Source organism: Phyllosticta citribraziliensis, assembly GCF_038025025.1.
Source record: "Phyllosticta citribraziliensis strain CPC 17464 chromosome Unknown J3D65scaffold_3, whole genome shotgun sequence".
In the NCBI taxonomy this organism is placed as follows: Eukaryota; Fungi; Ascomycota; class Dothideomycetes; order Botryosphaeriales; family Phyllostictaceae; genus Phyllosticta; species Phyllosticta citribraziliensis.
In genome coordinates, this window is record NW_027117340.1 from 1680354 (window position 1) to 1697561 (window position 17208).

At 57.9% G+C, this 17208-nt stretch overlaps 5 protein-coding genes across 5 annotated transcripts; 4 read left to right on the forward strand and 1 right to left on the reverse strand.

The window, feature by feature from the left end:
• Nucleotides 1-40: 40 nt before the first annotated feature.
• J3D65DRAFT_262447 (L-rhamnoate dehydratase-like protein) lies at nt 41-2012 on the reverse strand. Its single transcript, XM_066794894.1, has 2 exons — nt 1427-2012; nt 41-1369 (listed from the first exon to the last, which is right to left on the reverse strand). The coding sequence occupies exons 1-2, from the start codon at nt 1731-1733 to the stop codon at nt 414-416; spliced, it is 1263 nt and encodes a 420-aa protein (XP_066657925.1). The 5' UTR covers nt 1734-2012; the 3' UTR covers nt 41-413.
• A 280-nt stretch (nt 2013-2292) lies between these two features.
• Nucleotides 2293-5508, forward strand: J3D65DRAFT_549044 (fungal-specific transcription factor domain-containing protein; the record flags this gene model as incomplete). The annotated part of the gene is made up of 4 exons (XM_066796935.1): nt 2293-4019; nt 4389-4913; nt 5088-5243; nt 5421-5508. The coding sequence occupies 4 exons, from the start codon at nt 2293-2295 to the stop codon at nt 5506-5508; spliced, it is 2496 nt and encodes an 831-aa protein (XP_066657926.1).
• A 4445-nt stretch (nt 5509-9953) lies between these two features.
• Nucleotides 9954-11283, forward strand: J3D65DRAFT_262410 (uncharacterized protein). The gene has a single exon (XM_066794893.1). It carries the CDS (start codon nt 10380-10382, stop codon nt 11091-11093), a length of 714 nt encoding a protein of 237 aa, XP_066657927.1. The 5' UTR covers nt 9954-10379; the 3' UTR covers nt 11094-11283.
• Nucleotides 11284-11856: 573 nt separating this feature from the next.
• J3D65DRAFT_692146 (LaeA-like protein) lies at nt 11857-13657 on the forward strand (the record flags this gene model as incomplete). The annotated part of the gene is made up of 7 exons (XM_066803933.1): nt 11857-12427; nt 12503-12651; nt 12727-12745; nt 12820-12857; nt 12913-13056; nt 13144-13569; nt 13624-13657. The coding sequence occupies exons 1-7, from the start codon at nt 12338-12340 to the stop codon at nt 13655-13657; spliced, it is 900 nt and encodes a 299-aa protein (XP_066657928.1). The 5' UTR covers nt 11857-12337.
• A 1485-nt stretch (nt 13658-15142) lies between these two features.
• On the forward strand, nt 15143-16859 carry J3D65DRAFT_644763 (acyl-CoA dehydrogenase/oxidase; the record flags this gene model as incomplete). The annotated part of the gene is made up of 4 exons (XM_066802170.1): nt 15143-15243; nt 15473-15924; nt 15980-16406; nt 16493-16859. The coding sequence occupies 4 exons, from the start codon at nt 15143-15145 to the stop codon at nt 16857-16859; spliced, it is 1347 nt and encodes a 448-aa protein (XP_066657929.1).
• Nucleotides 16860-17208: the final 349 nt, after the last annotated feature.

The window sequence follows — 17208 nt, forward strand, 5'->3', positions numbered from 1 at the left end:
CCTTGCGGAAGACACCCCTCCTGCTTCCTACATATTCTCCGCTTCAAGCTATACTGTATCGATTTGTTCGCTTTCCTCCGTTCAGCAGGAGCATCCAGGAGCATCCAGGAGCATCCAAGAGGAGGAAAGAAGAAAGCTTCGCTGCCAAAGACGCGGTGCAAAAACCATGGACAATCCACATTACGTCTCCTCCAGCAGCCTTGCAAAACGAACAACCAAAGCCATTTGCCAAAACAGTGCCAACGCCAAAACATGAGATCCTTTCTCTCCGCTCTTCATCCCCGAGTCGTTCCGCAATAAGACAGTCTAAGTGGGAATCGTGTGGACACATCTGTACATGCAGAGCTGCCGTGGCCGAATCTGCACAAGGCCCCTCCCTCCACGGCGGGCCGGAGGGCCGTCTAGAACTGAATCTACTTTGTTTCTTCTACTTTGTCGTCCTGCGGCAGCGTTAGGGCCTTCTTGGGCGCGGGGTTCAAAATGGCCGTGGCGTCAATCAGAGGGGCCCTGGGATTGATCTCGAGGCCGAAGCCGGGCTTGTCGAGGACCGACACGTCGAGGTAGCCGTTGACGGGGATGGGCTCGTTGACGAAAAGGTCGCCAAAGACGGGCAGTACGCTCTTGCCGTCGGGCGAGTTGGCCAGGTACTCTTGGAACGGCGAGTTGGCCTGCGACACGACAAAGTGGTAGCTGTAGGGCCCGCTGGCGTGCGGCACGACGGGGATGTCGTAGGCGGCGGCCATGGCGCTGACCTTGAGGAGCTCCGTCAGTCCGCCGACCCACATGACGTCGGGCTGGAGGATGTCGAGGTTGCGGCCCTCGACCAGCTTGCGGAAGCCGTAGCGCGAGTACTCGTGCTCGCCCGTCGTGAACTTGATGGTGGGGTGAGCGCGCTTGAGCAGGGCGTGCCCGTCAAAGTCGTCGGGCGAGAGGCACTCTTCCCACCAGTTGATGTTGAGGTCCTTTGTCTTTTCGACCAGCTCGATCGTGTACGGCACGTTGAGGCTCATGTAGCAGTCGACCATGAGCGGAAAGTCGGGTCCCACTTCGGCGCGCTTTTGGCGCAGGTATTCAACATTCTTGCGCAGCCCTTCGAAGCCCTCGCCCGGGCTGTATGGGAGCGCGACTTTGCCGCCCCAGAAGCCCATGCTGCGAGCTGATGCGGGCTCGGGGCCTGTGCAGTAAAAGTTGAGGCGGTCTCGCGTTGCGCCGCCAATGAGCTTGTATACGGGCTCGTTGCGGATCTTGCCGAGCAGGTCCCAAATGGCGAGGTCGATGACTGAGATGACGGCCACGGGCAGTCCTTTGCGGCCGTAGAACATTGATGCGCGGTACATTTGCTCAAAGAGGTGGTTGGTGTCGCGGGGGTCTGCAATTGGTCAAGGAAGGGCTCTTTTTTTCAACATCATGTCGGCGCATCACGCACCAGCTCCTAAGAGAAATCTCTCAAAATGTTCGGCGACCAGCCAGCACGCTGGAGGACCGCCAAAGCCCGTCGCAAAGCCCGTGGTCCCGTCGGTGGCCTCGAGCTCGACGCAAAAGGAGCCCAGCACGTTGATACCCCACGATGTCCGCGAACTGCGGTATGCCTCGTAGCCCGACATGGGGGTCGAGATTTTGGTGTCGATGAGCCAATGGCCGCCCTTGACATTGTGGTAGTCGCCGCCGGATCCTACTCCCTGGATCACATAGGTCTTGACCTTCTTGATGGTTGGAAAGCGCGTGGTAGACATGGCGGAGGGCGGTGGGAGGGGAGGGGGAGGGCGATAAGATGCCGGAAACGGAATTGGAACATGGTAGGCTTTATACAATGGGCGACGATTGTTGCCTGACTGTTGGCCAGCGATTCAGCGGGTTTGGAGGGACGGAAGCGCAGGGCAGAGGTGGCTCGGGATTTGGTGGTGTTGACAGGCCGAGCCGACGCGGTGCCCAGGAGATGGTCCGAAGCTTCCCTGGTGCCACTCGACGTCGGTCGGTTGGCTTCCCAACGGCTGCAACTGCTCCCTCCGATGATTTATCCAGGCAGTCTAGAGGGCTCTCTCGTCGCAGAGCCCAACATCTGAAGGATCACCACCTTTGTTGCTTGCTTTCGCCCGTCGTTTCTCTCCCACGATGAAATTCGCCGACGAGCATTCCCGCGTGCCGCGAGTGTTGGCGCAAGCCCTCGGACCCTCCCGTCCCTGATCCCCCGCATTTTGGGGTTTCTCGTCGGGCTATTTCCCCACGAACAGGGACAACACCACACCGAGTGTCTGGTCTCGCGACGGCACGCGCTGCCAACAACTCCTCGCCATGGTGACGTTGGCGCTTTCCGAGTCGGCTCAGCAGCAGCCGCCAGCTCGTCGACCGCAGGACGCCTCACCCAAGGGAGACGACAGCATCCCCGACGACGACAACGACAACGACAACGACAACGACGACCAGGACCAGGACGATGACAGCGACCACGACGACCCCACGGCCAAGTCGCGCAAGCGCAAGCGGCCCATGTCCGTCTCGTGCGAGACATGCAAGCAGCGCAAGGTCAAATGCGACAGAGGCCAGCCAAGCTGCGGTTGGTGCGCCCGCAATTCCCAGCCTTGCGAGTACAAGGAGCGCAAGAAGCCTGGCCTGCGCGCCGGCTATGGCAGAGAGCTCGAGGCTCGTCTGGATCGCCTTGAGGACATTATCCAGCGACAGCAGTCGACGATTGCCCAACTCGTAGACCAGACCACCGACGGCTCACGGCTTGGTGGTGCTGGTGCTGGTGCTGATAGCGCCCAGCACGATGGATCCCTCTTCCACCACAACCCCTCCGTCGTACAAACTCCACACGTTCCCAAGCCCGAGACAGCCCTATTCCTGCAGAAACCCTCTCCATTCCCGCCAACAAGCTTTTCCGGCAGTCTGGGAATTCCAGGCACGCCCTCCATCTCGTACCAACCGCACTCTCTAGGCCACGGCCGCCATCACTCCGTTTCCGCTTTGCCTTCGACCTACAACAACAATAATCCTCCGTTGGAATCTCCCACGCTCAACATTGCCGACCACTCGCCGCTTCAGCCCGCCATCAGCTCACAGGAGCCCGACTTTCCTCCCTACGACCTGTTGTACGCGCTTGCCGACCTCTATTTCAAACACATTAATACCTGGTGTCCGATTCTACATCGTCGTTCGACGCTGGACAGGCTCTTCGGATCCATTTCGCTAGACGAAGCTGACCGTATCCTTCTGCACGCCATTGTCGCCACGACGCTGCGCTTTTCCACAGATCCCCGTTTGACTGCCGAGAATCGCGAGCGGTACCATTCCATTTCCAAGCAAAAGGTCTTGCTCTATGGTCTGGAGAACAGTTCGGTCAAGGCGCTCCAGGCGCTGGTGATACTCGCGTTGGATCTTGTTGGCTTCTCCAATGGTCCTCCGGGATGGAATCTTTTGGCGCTCATCACTCGATCCGTGGTGCAGCTTGGGCTCGCTGTGGAGAACACGTCGAACATCGTGTCGCCAAATGTTCCGTCAATCTACACGCTGAGGGCCATGGTCCTTCCGGAACCTGGTGATTTTATCGAGGATGAGAATCGACGGAGACTGTTCTGGATGGTCTATCTTCTCGACAGATATGCCACGGTAGCCACGGCGTTTGAATTCGCGCTCGACGAGAAGGAGATTGACCGCAAACTACCCTGCCGAGACGAGTTCTTTGCCCGCAACCAAGCAGTGGAAACGCGCTGGTTCCACACAGTCAAGAGGACTGACTATTCGCTAAACAAGCCGGAGAATCTTGGATCATTCTCGTACTACGTGGAGCTCGTCGGCGTCTTGTCTCAGATCCACCAATTCCTCAAGAAGCCGGTGGACATTGGCTCGCTGACTGATGTCGAAAATTGGCAGCGCGAGTTTCGGGAGCTGGATAATGCCCTGGCTTCGTGGAAATTTAGCCTGCCCAATGAGTTTGGTAACATGTCGAGAATCTATGGAAATTCAAAGGAAAATGCTCCTGTTGATGGGACTTGGATCATGTTGCACGCTGCATACCACACGTAAGTGCCAATATTTCGTTGATGTTTGCTAGACACCTTTCCTGTCTAGTTCGACTTGCTCTGCAATTCTTGAAGCCTCTCGTTTCGTCTTTGCATGCACGACCAGTGGACTACCCCTTTTAACTATCCTTCTGGAAAAGCCGAGTTCATCATGTATCCCTTTTCTTTCTGTTTCGTCTTCCCTCTTCTCCTTGGTCTTCCCTTTTTTCTTTTCTTGGTTCTTTTTGAGACCTTGAATGCTCTCTCTTCCTCCCTGAGAAGTAGAAGCTCCAATGCTCCCTGTCCATGATCCTTTACGATAGGAAAGGTCCCCATCCACAAACTTCTGTCTTGTTCTTTTCACAATGGGGCACACGCTTACCGCAACAGAACCGTCATTCGCCTCCACTCTTCCGCCGCTTATCCAACAACCCGCTCCCCCATCTTCACCCCCTCCTACACAGCCATTCAACGCTGTCTCACGGCCGTCGAGTCCATTTCAGCCTTGAACGATTATGTCAAATCCCACGCGCTTCTCTCCACACTCGGGACGCATTTTGCCTTTTCGCTCTGGGTCGCCGCACGCGTACTGCTCGTCCACGGATCCACCATCGAGCATCACGTGGACCCAGGTATCACGCCGCTCGTCGATACCCTTCGCGAGATGGGCCATTACTGGCGCGTGGCCGAGCGCTACGGCACGCTGCTGCAACGCGTCCTCGACGAGTACCGCGCCAGCCAGAGCTCGTCGGCAGCGACGAGCGGGCCCTCTGCTCCAGGCGTCAACGCTACTGCTGGTCCTGGCGGCGCCGGCGAGCGCAGCACGCCGTCCAGCGTCAAGATTCTCTCTGACATGCGGCGGTGCGCGTTCGACCTCGACTTTTTGATATCGAGGCAGCCGCGCCTGCAGCAGCAGTACCCGCCTAACCAACACTCGCCTACACAGGGCCACGCGCTTGATGGCGGCGGCCCGAATGGCCATTCTCATCATCATCAACAACAACAACAGCAACACTCGAATCATCTCGGGAGCCACTCACACAACACTCATTCCAACCCGAACGCTCAGCAGCAGCACGGGCATCCCAGCCGTTTCGGAGCCAGCATGACGCCCGCAGCGGCATCGAATCGCACTCCTGCGCCCAACGAGCTCGAATACCTCGATGTGTTTGACTTTTTCAACATGCCACGACTGCCGCTGACGGGCGTCGGCAGCGGCGGTCCCGGGCAACTGGACCATCATCAGTCTGGCGTCGGTCACGGTGGTGGTAGTAGCAGCAACGCTGGGACGGACGTCAGTCCTGGCGGTGATAGCGGTGGTGGTGGTGGTGGTGGCGGCGGCGGCGGCGGGTCGGCTGGGGGAACGGGAGGAGGCGCGGGTGCATTGGGTGGTTTGGGCATGGGTGGGGGAACGGGGGGTAGTATGGGGTTGGCGGATGGGTTCAACATTACGCATTTCATGGTCGACGCGAGCGCTGACTGGTTCATGAAGGGCACGACGGCGTCGTGATGGTGAGGGATGGAGGCACGTGGAAAGTACACTAAGGGAAAAGGAGAGAAGAGGCTAGGTAAGGCAAGTGTCAATTGGCACGGCATCGACTGACTGCATTTTGGATGATTCGGCTCGACTCGGCCTATCCGGTCGGTTTTCTCTCTCGTCTTTGCAGGATGGCGGTGGCGGTGGTATTTGCTTATGTGTGTTTGTACAGCTTGCCATGGTTTGCACGCTCAGCAGGCAGGCAGCCAGCGATGGTGTGTCTGCGCAGTACGTAGCTTGACAGGTAGAAGTAGATAGCTGTGGAGCACAGTGTGTAAAAAGTGTTTAGGTTCGGTCTATAGCTCTAGTCATGACGATGGTACATATGTTTACGCTCTTCATTCTATGCCCATGTTCATTTTGGTGCGTGGTTCCTTTACGAAAGGATTCGGATCAGGCAGTGAGTGAGTGGGTGAGTGAATGGGTGAGTGAGTGAGTGAGTAGTACCTTTTCCCTACTGCCAGCAGTCACTCTATATACAGGTGCTCGAGTCGATCCACCTCTTTACTCATCAACAGAAATCCACATATTCCCACTTACAGATCGGGTAGTTCCAGGACGGCAATAGTATCAGAGAAGAGAGAAAAGAAACAAGGCACGCTCATATCCGAGGACCGCCTTACCTTGCCTTGCCTCGCCTTGCTTTATTTTTGCTTTGCTTTGCTTTGCTTTGCTTTGCTTTGCTTTGCTTTGCTTCGGCTTGCCCCCCATCTCCAGACGGAGAAGCCCGACTCGAACGGCTCTCTCGCTGCTCAGTGACCAAGGGCACTTCACCAGGAGCCATAGAAGCGCCGCTCCATTCATCTCAGCAGGGAGAGGGGATGGATGGGCTGAGCTCATGGGCCAGTCAGTCAGTCAGTCCAGACGCAACGCAACGCTGCGCTGAAACGGACAGGCAAACAGAGAAAGAGAGAAAGTAAAGCAAAGCAAAGAAACGAAAAGAAACACGAGCAAATGCGCAACAAGCTATACTGACTGACTGCGCGGCCTGCAGCATGATGCTGGAACTGCCGCCGGCACTTGCAATGGCGCTGCCACTGCGGATGGAACGCCGCGCCGCGCGAGCCGCCAGCCAGCCAGCACAACATTCATGGCATCAACTAACTTAGCAGGCGCCCAAACCAGTCGGCCGGGATAGAGGGGGCTGGCTGCTGTGTGTGTGTGTGTGTGTGTGTGTGTGTGTGTGTGGTGTCGCAACGGTTTGTGCCGCCCTGACAGCGGTCCCATGGTGGTGATGGTGGTTGATGTGACGTAGGTAGATGGTGCCTTGCTTTCCTTTCTTTGCTTGGGTTGCGTCGGGCGAGGCTGCGTGCCTGCCTGCCTGCCTGTCTTTCTACTTACCATGCTTTCCGCGCGTGCCTTGGGCTTTCGAGCGGCAAGTAAGTAGCTTTGAGCAGCAAGTGACTGCTGTGGAAAGTGGAAAGTCTGGTCCCCCCCCCTTCTGCGCTTGGCCTGGCTTGGCTTAGTTGGCAAGTGTCTAGAGACATTAGTAAGAAAGAGAGAAGAAAGAGAGAGATGGCGGAATTAGGTGCATGTACCCAGGTATTTGGAGTATGTGAGGCTTTGAGCCAGATGCAGTCCAAGGAGCGGAAGGGATGGATGGGTGGATGGGTGGATGGGTGGATGGAGGTGGGTGGGAACGGCGGCGGACGACGACGAGAGGCGCGGGATGATGGGACGGATGGAAGGGGCGGACTAGCGGCGCAACGGCGGTCATCCTGGGAAACGCGCAGCGCAGCGTTGCCCGGGCGGATGGGTGAAGGTAGGCAGGCAGGCAGGCCGGCCGGCCGGCGGGACACATGTACGGAAAGGCTGGAATGGCGGGCGAGGGCGCAATTGATGCTTTCCATTGGTCCCGGATGGAAGGGTGCATGTATGTGGAGCAAAGGGAGGCCTGTGGTGGACGTGAGAAGGCGGTTGAAGAAGTGGAACGGCGCAAAGGATGGGCGAGGCGAACGCGACGAGAGAGAGAAGCAGACGTGAAGAGACGTAGAGAAGAGAGATGGCTTCAGCTGGTGATGCAGACAGATGCAAAGGTGCTTCCGTCACTGGCTCTCCCAGCAGCCCAGTGCCATGGCCCCGGGACCAGCATACGGACATGCTTCCGCCATTCAAGGTTCAAGTCGTTGACGTCGGCGGCCGGCTGGTCAGGAGGTGGGAAAGCCAGAAAAAAAAGGTTGAGAGCTTCTTTCTGCGGTCGGCCATGCAGCGCGCTCGCTCCCAGCCCGTCGCGTGCAAAGCATAAGATGCATCCGTCTGGTGTGGTTGACAAACAGCCAGCGGCCTGGCCTGGCCCGAGCCACATCAGGCTTGACGACGTCATGTCATGTCGACGTGCCGCCCCAGGGCAGCTGCTCCCCCATTCTTCCCCATTCTCCCGGCAGACCACCAGAGGAGAAGAAATTCACCTCAATGGGTCCGGACCAAACACACGTCTCGTGCACCTCTCCGTCGTGTCTGCCAGGCTGGACGGTTCGTCGGTCTTTTGTGCGTCGACGGCTCGCTTGCAGCGGCAAAAAGACTGCTCTGCCACTCATTCCGTCCTGCTTGCTCTGCTCGCTCTCGTCGCCAGATGTGTCTTCGACTCAGTTCCCTCATGCACTTTGTCATTGTACATGCAACGGCCCAGGGCCAGGAGGGCCCGCCAAAGCAGACCCCACGCTAACCCAGCACTACTACTGCCTGTCAAGGTCCCCATGTGTCGGCTAGATCCTGTAGGGGGGCCTTTGTCCCGTACCGCCTTTGCGTCATTGGTCAAAATAGTCGAGTGCGGAGCGCGATTGGCTGGGAACAACCTTTCCTTTTTTCTTTTCTTTTTTTTTTTCTCTCTCTCTCTTCTCCCTGCGAATTCACCGATGTCCGTCCTGTCGGTGTAAGTGGAGCCAAAGGGCAGCGAACACTGACTCCTGAACCCACTGTCAGCAATCGCAGGGGGGCAGCACAAGTCGGCGGCCTTGAATCCCGTGTGGTTGTCGAGACGACGCATGTCAGTGGTGGAGATCTGTCAATTCAAACTTCAAACATCTGATGTGGGGAGCAAGTGGAGGGTTGATCCAGTGACGACCAAAGTTCGCGCTCAGCCGAATCATGGCCCGCCACACCCATCCCAGCCGTCTGGAACTGAGACGCCAACACGTCGCATCTAGAAGCTGCTGAATCTGCCGCTCCCCTGAGAAGAAAAGAGAGGGATTGCGCACCTCAGACACAGGCGGTGTGCGCCGCATTCGCTGAGGCTGAGTAGCGTCATCGACCACTCCCGGCATTTGGGGACACGACAAGACTTTTGATGCGTCGTACGACCGTGGGCACCCACGTCGAGCAAAACATGACCACACAAGAACCGTCTCTTGCGGCTCGCGGTTCGTCCCGCTGGGTCAACTGTCCGCCACATGTGTCGTGATCCGTGCAACAAGATTCACCGCAACCACAAGGCCAGCCCATCAGCCGTCGTCAGCACTATGCCCACAGTGTCTTCAAGTGGCTCCACTCTAGAACAACAAGCTTTTTCGACAACGTAGCGTGGCAATAGATATCAACGCATCCTCCCGAGCTTTTTTTTTTTTTTTTTTTAAAAAAAAAAAGAAGCGGATTTATGCGGCGACAAGGCGCCAGCGGCAGTCACCAAACAGCGGGATGGAGCATGCAGACACGTCAGAGCCATTGAAGAGATGGCAGAGGGAGTACGGTAGGGCCGAGCGTGGGCAGATGGTGTGCCAAAGCGGTGAGCGGCCCTTGCACAAGCCCTCTGTTTGTTGTCGGCTAAAACATGAACGACAGCCAATGAGGCAGTCGCCCAGCTCCCCGAGCTCTTAGCGGAACCAAGACGACGGCCTGAGAGGGTCGATTGTGCAGGATCTTGTCCCACTCCGGGGAGCCCTGTGGAGTGGTTCGTCGTGAGGCGCCGAAAAGCTAGCCAAGTCAACGTCTTCAGGGAAGAGGTGAGCCAGCGGGTCGGGACTGGTCAAGAGGGACAGGAGTGGGGCACGCGCTGAGATGGAGTGAGGAACGGCTGCGCCGCAACAGACGAATGCAAGATGAGGCACGTCGGCCGCCGCGTGGGCGACCAGGTGATGATCATACCGGGGACTGGGACGGTCGCGCGCTGTGGATTCCCCGGTGGCCGTCGTCGCACTGACGGCGAGTGGTCATGTTCCAGGTGCGGAAAGTTGAAGCGTACGGCGGCTGTTGGTTGCGGCGGCAGGTCAGCCGTCGGGTTGATTGGACGACAACACGAGCTGCGGCCGACGTCTTGACAGGGCGCAGAGTTGGAAAAAGCACCGTGTGCGGACATGACGGGTTCCGGAGCTAGGGGGCAAAATAGGGAACACGTCGACGACTGAATCGTGACACGGGGACACATGCTTCTCCCGGGTTCTGTGGTTCAATCGGGATCGGCAAGGCGACGGAGGCGGAGGAGGAGGAGGAGGAGGAGGAGGAGGAGGACGGGATGTAGCAGTGGCGTGTGGTGGATGTGGAGGCCGGCGACAGGGGTCCAGATCGGCTGTTCCCGCGCGGTCGAAAAGAGTCGCGTTTCCTGGTCGGCGGGAGACGGATCAGACAAATAGGGGAGTCGGAGGGGGCTCCGCGTCGAGAGGGAGCGCGTGTGTCGGAACGTGGAAGCACGCAGAGGGCCAGTGCCTTGCAGTTACGGGGAGAGGTTGGCTGCAAGGTCCCCAAGGTGTTGTCGACGGCAAGTCTTCCCAAGAGGGCGTTGTTTGTTCCACCGTTTCAGGAGGGAGCGGAGTCGGAAGCGAGGTTGAGACGAGACGCATGAATTTACGGCTACGTGATGCAGGCGAGCCGCGTTGCGTTGCTCGCAGCCACGGGCAGGGAGTGAGGGTTGGATGCGATGCTTTTTGAACGCGTATGTGTGTGTTTTTTTTTTTTTTTTTTTTTTTTTTTTTTTTGGTTGGGTTGGTTGGTGTGGTGTTCGATCGGGCCAAGGCGAGTTGAGCGACGGCATTGCAGGCAGCGTGAGGAAGAGAGAGAAGGTGGAGCTGACGGCATCCCGATTCCCGATGCCAACCCAACGTAACGGCTGCACGGCCATGGTCATCTCCGCGGTGCAGAGAGTCAGTCAATGTCAGGGCACGTCCGTCTGTCAAAAGTCGTCAGCGTTTCATAATCTTCAGGTCGGAAGAGGGCAGGGCAGGGCAGGGCCGGGCAGGGCAGGGAAGCTGGGCGGCGGACAGGGCGTGCCGCACCGCACCGCACCGCGCGCTTCGAACCGGCGTGGTGGACAAGTAGCGGTGGTGCTTATTGACCTGCCTGGCCAAGTGGCGGTCGAGGCATCGGATTCACGGCCAGTGTCGGTCGACCAGATGGTTGTACCATGGCACCGGGCTACTGTGGAAAAAAGTAAGCTTACGCAGAGGGTCGCGATGCGATGCGATGCGATGCGAGGCAAAGCGATGCGATACGATGCGGGACGGCTCGATGGTCTTTGGAGGGACTGGCGTGAAGAGCGAGAGCACTGGAAGGGAACTAAAGGGAGGGCTGGTGTGACTGTTCTACATGATGCACGCCACGCCACGCCAGCTGTTGGTAGACCCGGGTAATAGTTTGTTTGGGACGGTGGCAAGGCAAGGCAAAGCAAGGCAAGGCAAGGCATGCAGTGTAGTGGTGAGCGGGGAAGCAAAGGGAAGGGAAGAGGCACAGGTAGAGCCAGAGCGAGAGCGACATGTATCCAAGACGGCGGTCGCGTGTTTTCCTAATTTACCCATGGCTTCGCCCCCCCCTGCTGCCCGCGACCCGACAGACTGGTCTTGGGACTGGGACGGATCCCACTGACTGCAGTGCCCTGGCTGCTTGCTTTTTCGTGCCCTCCCTCCCTTCTCCTTCTCTCCTCCCCTCTGCGCTGCATTGCATCGACTCCGCTAGCAGCATCCAGAGCTACTGTGTGTGTGCCCCCCCCCAAGCCAGGCCTCCACAACCCATGCCCCCCCCATCCCATCCCATCCCATCCCATGCCATGCCATGCCATGCACGCGCTCGCTCCGCTCAGGACCGTCCGTCCTCTCCTGCAGCGCCAAACAACAGAACAAATCATCCCTGCTGCCTACCTTACCTACATTACATGCCCTCGTCCTCTGTATAATACCACCTGTCCACGCCATTGCTCCTACTCACGGCCTTTCTCCTTCCTCTTCTCCTGCTTCGTCTCCTTCTGCCTCTCGTTCTCCACGACTCACCCATCTCCCGCTCCACCCGCTGTGCCTTTGCCGCGTGCTCGCCTCGCCTCGCCTCGCCTCGCCTCGTCTCGCTCCCTCCCGCCAGACCTACCCGCCCAGGGTGCTGCTGATCCTCGTCGGATGCACAAGCAAACAGCTGCCCACCCACCCCAGCCCAGCAGCTCGACCAGCCCGACCAGCAACTGACCGGCCAGTCCGAGCCCCCGGAGCCACGGCGAGTCGTTTATGACCTGCCCATACCGCCCTGTCCACCACCCTTCTCTCTTGCTTCCGTCCCCGTCGTCGTCCTTGTCGCCGCCTCCGCTCTCGCATCCTTCCCCCCTCCACCGCTGGCCTCAATGGTTACGATGGCGTCGAACGGGTAAGTCCTTTCGCTTTGCCTCGCCTCGCCTCCCACGTTGGCGTTGTTGTCGTTGTCGTTGTTGTTGTTGTTGACCTTCTTCTTCTTCTTCTTCTTCTGGCTCCCAACCTGACTGCCTACCTACCTTCCCACCTAACCTCACCTGGCCCGCCCGCCGCTGCGCCTGCGCTGTCCTCCTCTCCCCTGCACCCTTCTCGTCCAGCCCGCCAACCACAGCCCCGCTGATTCCACCTCCGCTGACCTGCTCAGGATGGCTGTAGTGGTTCCCCAAAACTACACAGAACATGGCAGACTCTACCATGGCTACAGACGAGGCATCTACATGTATCCTTGCGACGAGGTGCGTCTTGGTCCCCATCTTGTTGCTGCTGTTGCCGCTGCCGACCTCTCCTCTGACTTCGCCTGCCCGCTACAGCAAGAAAAGGACCGCATGGACATTTACCACAAGCTGTTCCTCGTGGCCCGCCGAGAAAATCTACACCAAGCCCCCGTCAATCCCAACTGGCAGCCCCGCATTCTCGATCTCGGTTGCGGAACTGGAATCTGGGCGATTGACATGGCCGAGTGAGTTGTCCCCTGCCTTTCAATGCCCCACGCTCGCCTCGACGCACACGCTGACTTGGCCCCCAAACTTTGCAGCAAATATCTAGATGCAGAGGTATGCACCGCAAAATAAAAACATGGCCCTTCGGAGCCCATGGTCGCTAACTCCGCTGCGAAAAAAAAAAAAAGGTTGTCGGTCTGGACCTAGTCAACATTCAACCCGACAAGTTGTGCACCCCCTCCGCCCCGCGCTGCCGACTCGTTGCTAACCGCCCGTTGCAGAATCCCCCCAAACCTGCGATTTCGCGTGCCACGCGATTACGAGAGTCCCTGGTCGCTCGGCGAAGATTCCTGGGATCTGATCCACTTGCGAATGGCTTGCGGCAGCGTCTCTAGCTGGCCCGAGCTCTATCAAAAGATATTCGCGTGAGTAGCATCTGCTGCCTTCCTTCTGTCTCCCCTCCACTCCAATTCCCCCCTTCGGATGCGCCGTCAGCTAAAGGTCATCGGCAGCCACCTCAAGCCTGGCTACGGCTGGATCGAACAGGTCGAGATCGATCTGGAACCTCGTTGCGACGACGGCACTCTGCAAGCCAACTCACCGCTGCTCCAATGGTACAATTACGTCGCCGACGCCACCGAACGGACTTCCCGGCCGATCGCATACAACCACAATACGCGGCACATGCTTCAACAGGCAGGGTTCATTGACATTCAGGAGACGATCATCCGGGCACCGTACAACTCCTGGCCGGCGGATCCGCACCAAAAAGAGATTGGGAGGTGGTACAACCTGGGCATTTGCGAAGGACTGGAAGCCCTCAGTCTGGCCCCCTTGACGCGCATCTATCGCTGGGACGCCGTGTCACACGTCAAGCCCCTCGTCGAGGCCGCAATCAGGACAATACGGACCAAGAAGATTCATGCGTACAACAACATGTGGGTTGCCCCTGCAGCCCCGATGCTATTAATTGCGCTAACGTGGACCGACAGACATATTTGGACTGCACGGAGGCCTGGACACTGATCGAGCGCCCCCACCCTCTCACGACCTCATGACGACCTCATAGTAATATCTAATGCACGTTGCATTACTTCGCGGGTGCGCTTTCGGCTTTGGAATGTTTCCAGTACTACCTCTGTTGGCGCCGCGGCGCGGCCATGGCCGTCGTGGTGGTTGCAAGCCCCCGTTTTGGCTGAATCGATTTTCTCCCATCCTTTTTTTTTTTTTTTTTTTCCTTCCTCCCTCGTCCTCCTCTCGTCTTGAATTCATGGCTGGGCAAGCGCGGAGGAATGCGAGAGGAGTCGAGTCCGGCCCTTGCCTTGCGTGGACCCGGGGGACACACCAATGGCGAGCACGGCACACAAAGCAGCAGCATGCGGCATGTTTCGGCGGGCTCGCATTTGGTCGGCTTGGCTCCATCATTCGTGCGCCGGTTGGCAGCCCAATTCCACGGCGTCCATGCCCATGTCTCCTTTAGCGCTCACGCTTCGCCTGGCTGGCATGGGCATGGTAGTCAAGCGACCCTCCCCCGCGGTAGCCGGCCCGAAGGGTGCGCGCGCGCCCCGCCTCCCCCCTCTCAAACTTTGGCTCCAGCCATTTTCCCTACCAGGAAATGGAATACAAGATTACCACCAAAACAGTTTCGACGATTATTCGGACCCAAGAGAAAAAAAAAAAAGGAGGAGGTACGGCACAAACTGTCTGGCGTTTCAGGAGCACGACATGGTCGGTGGTGGTAAATTTTTTCTCTCGGTGCTTTGGTGTACAAGCAATATTGGTTGGATCTGGTGTGTGTGGTGAGTGGGTGTGTGTTGCTGTCAGCATGCGGAAAATGCCTTGATCGATACCGCGCAGCTCGTCGATTCTGTCGTCATCCATTTCTAGAGTGTCGGCGCCTTTTTTCTTTTCTTTTCTTTTTTTTTCCTGCTCTCTTTTTTCGTCTCCTCTGATTCCTAGTCTTCGTTCATGTTTCCCGAGTTTGAGCATCGCCGCGTGGATTTTCTGCCTACCTCCTGTTATGCGCCGGTTTCATTTGGTCTTTTCCTACACGCATGGCGGTCAGCGACAGGGGTTACGAGCGAAGAAAAGAAGGACGTCCGTGGTTGCAGCCAAGTGTTTCTTCTCCAGTCAGCAGCTGCCTTTGTCGGACAAGTACGGGCGGGTTGGTCGCATGCAGCAAAAAGTACGATAGCCAGGCCGGAGAGGGCGGTGTCTAGGCGCAAATGGCGGACCGTCAAAACATGGAACGATTGTTGACCTTTTTTCCCCTCTCTTGATGTTTTTTTTTTTTTTTTTTGGGGCGTGTATAGGCATACGTTGACACATCCATGGTGTTGGCGGCGGCAGCCCACGGGGAACAGTGCGTCCCCAGGTTTTGGGAGCCGGGTCTCCCTTTTGGCTGAGCCGAGGTTAGACGACCCCAGCCGACCCCAGGCCGGGTCCGCGACTCAAAGCTCCATCCCTCCACACTCCCTCTCCAACACCCGCGACCCTCTCTACACTGACACAATGCCTCCCTTTGCTCGCGTCCTCAGGCCTGCCGCCTCGTCTGCACTTCGTGCTGCTCGCCCAGCTGCCCGACGCGTCGCTGGCGTGCGTCTTTCCCCGCAGTAAGCTTCCCCAGCATCTGTGCTTTTCATCCGCATGTGATTGCAGTCTTTCGATTCTGCGCATGACCCCCGGGCAAATGCCTTGAGAGCCCGTCATCGCGACGCGTCCAGATACTTGGCCATCTTGATACCCTGTCCCACATCTCACGCCACCGCTGCAGGCTGGAAGTCGAATAGAGTCGGCTGCGGTCGTGTTTCCACGCGCCTGCTAACGTCATTGATTCTGAAGCAACAATGCCACCACTCGCTGCCTCTCCGCCAGCGCCCGCAAGAGCGATGTCACCACTGGAGAAGCCCTAGACATAACAGACATTCCGCCAACGCCTATAACGCACCTGTCTTCGACCGAGGCCCTCATGGGAGAGACGGTGGCCAAGTTTGCGTCCGAGGTGGTGCTGCCGCGGGTGCGCGAAATGGACGAGGCCGAGAAGATGGATCCAGAAATAGTCGAGGCATGCTTCGAGCAGGGCTTGATGGGTATCGAGATTCCTGAAGAGTATGGCGGCGCTGGAATGAATTTCACAGCGGGCATCGTCGCCATCGAGGAGCTGGCGCGTGTCGATCCCAGCGTGTCCGTCATGGTTGACGTGCACAACACGCTCGTCAACACGGCCATACTCAAGTATGGAAGCGTCGAGAGTCAGAAGAAGTGGCTGCCCCAGTTGGCGACGGGGACCGTTGGTACGTCGTCCGTGACCTTTCTTGCGAGACCGCCAGACACTGACAAGTCCACCAGGGTCCTTTTGTCTCTCGGAGCCCGCATCCGGCTCCGACGCCTTTGCCCTGCAAACCAAAGCAGCCAAGACGTCCAACGGCTACCGCATCAACGGGTCCAAGATGTGGATCACCAACAGCATGGAAGCGGGCTTCTTCATCGTCTTCGCCAATCTCGATCCGTCCAAGGGGTACAAGGGCATCAGCGCCTTCATCGTCGAAAAGGGCACGCCGGGCTTCAGCATCGCCAAAAAGGAGAAGAAGCTCGGCATCCGCGCCAGCAGCACCTGCGTCGTCAACTTTGACGACGTCGAGGTGCCTGCCGACCATTTGCTCGGCAAGGAGGGCGACGGCTACAAGTACGCCATTGGCTTGCTGAACGAGGGTAGGATCGGCATTGCGGCGCAGATGACGGGATTGGCGCTGGGTGCGTGGGAGAACGCCGCGAGGTGAGTACCTCTCTCTTTTCGCCCGCTAAAACGTTCTGCCCCCCGCAAAACCCCCACCTGCTAACAGGGCCTCTCGCTCGACACAGCTACGTGTGGAACGACCGCAAGCAGTTTGGCCAGCTCATTGGAACGTTCCAAGGCATGCAGCACCAGCTGGCGCAGGCATACACGGAGATCCAAGCCGCGCGCGCCCTGGTGTACAACGCGTCGCGCAAAAAGGAGGCCGGCGAGGACTTTGTGCGCGACGCGGCCATGGCCAAGCTGTACGCGTCGCAGGTCGCGGGCCGCGTGAGCGGCCAGGCCGTCGAGTGGATGGGCGGCATGGGCTTCGTTCGCGAGGGCCTCGCAGAAAAGTACTTTAGGGACTCCAAGATTGGCGCCATTTACGAGGGCACGAGCAACATCCAACTGACGACCATTGCGAAGATGCTGCAGAGGGACTACACCAAGTAGGTGGCGATTGGTTGGTTGGCGAGTGTGCGGGCTTCGGAGTCAGGGGGGTTTGGTTTCAGGGGTTGCGGACCTCTTCTACGCGCGCTCTCTCGTTCTTTTTGTTTTTGCTTTGGCTTTTTCCTGCCATGTAATTTTCTGCATCACTTGCTCCCTAAAAAAGAAACATTTGATTAATCGACGACATTGGAGGCCGGAGCGAAAACGTCTGGCTCTTCAGCTACACTTGAGGCTTTGTCCATCTCGGTCTGCTTTTCAAGCTGGATGCAACTTTCTCTACAGAGTTATCCTTCTAGTCTTACTCCACTCGAGACGTCTTTGGCTACACGTTTGGGTTGTCGCACCCTGATTT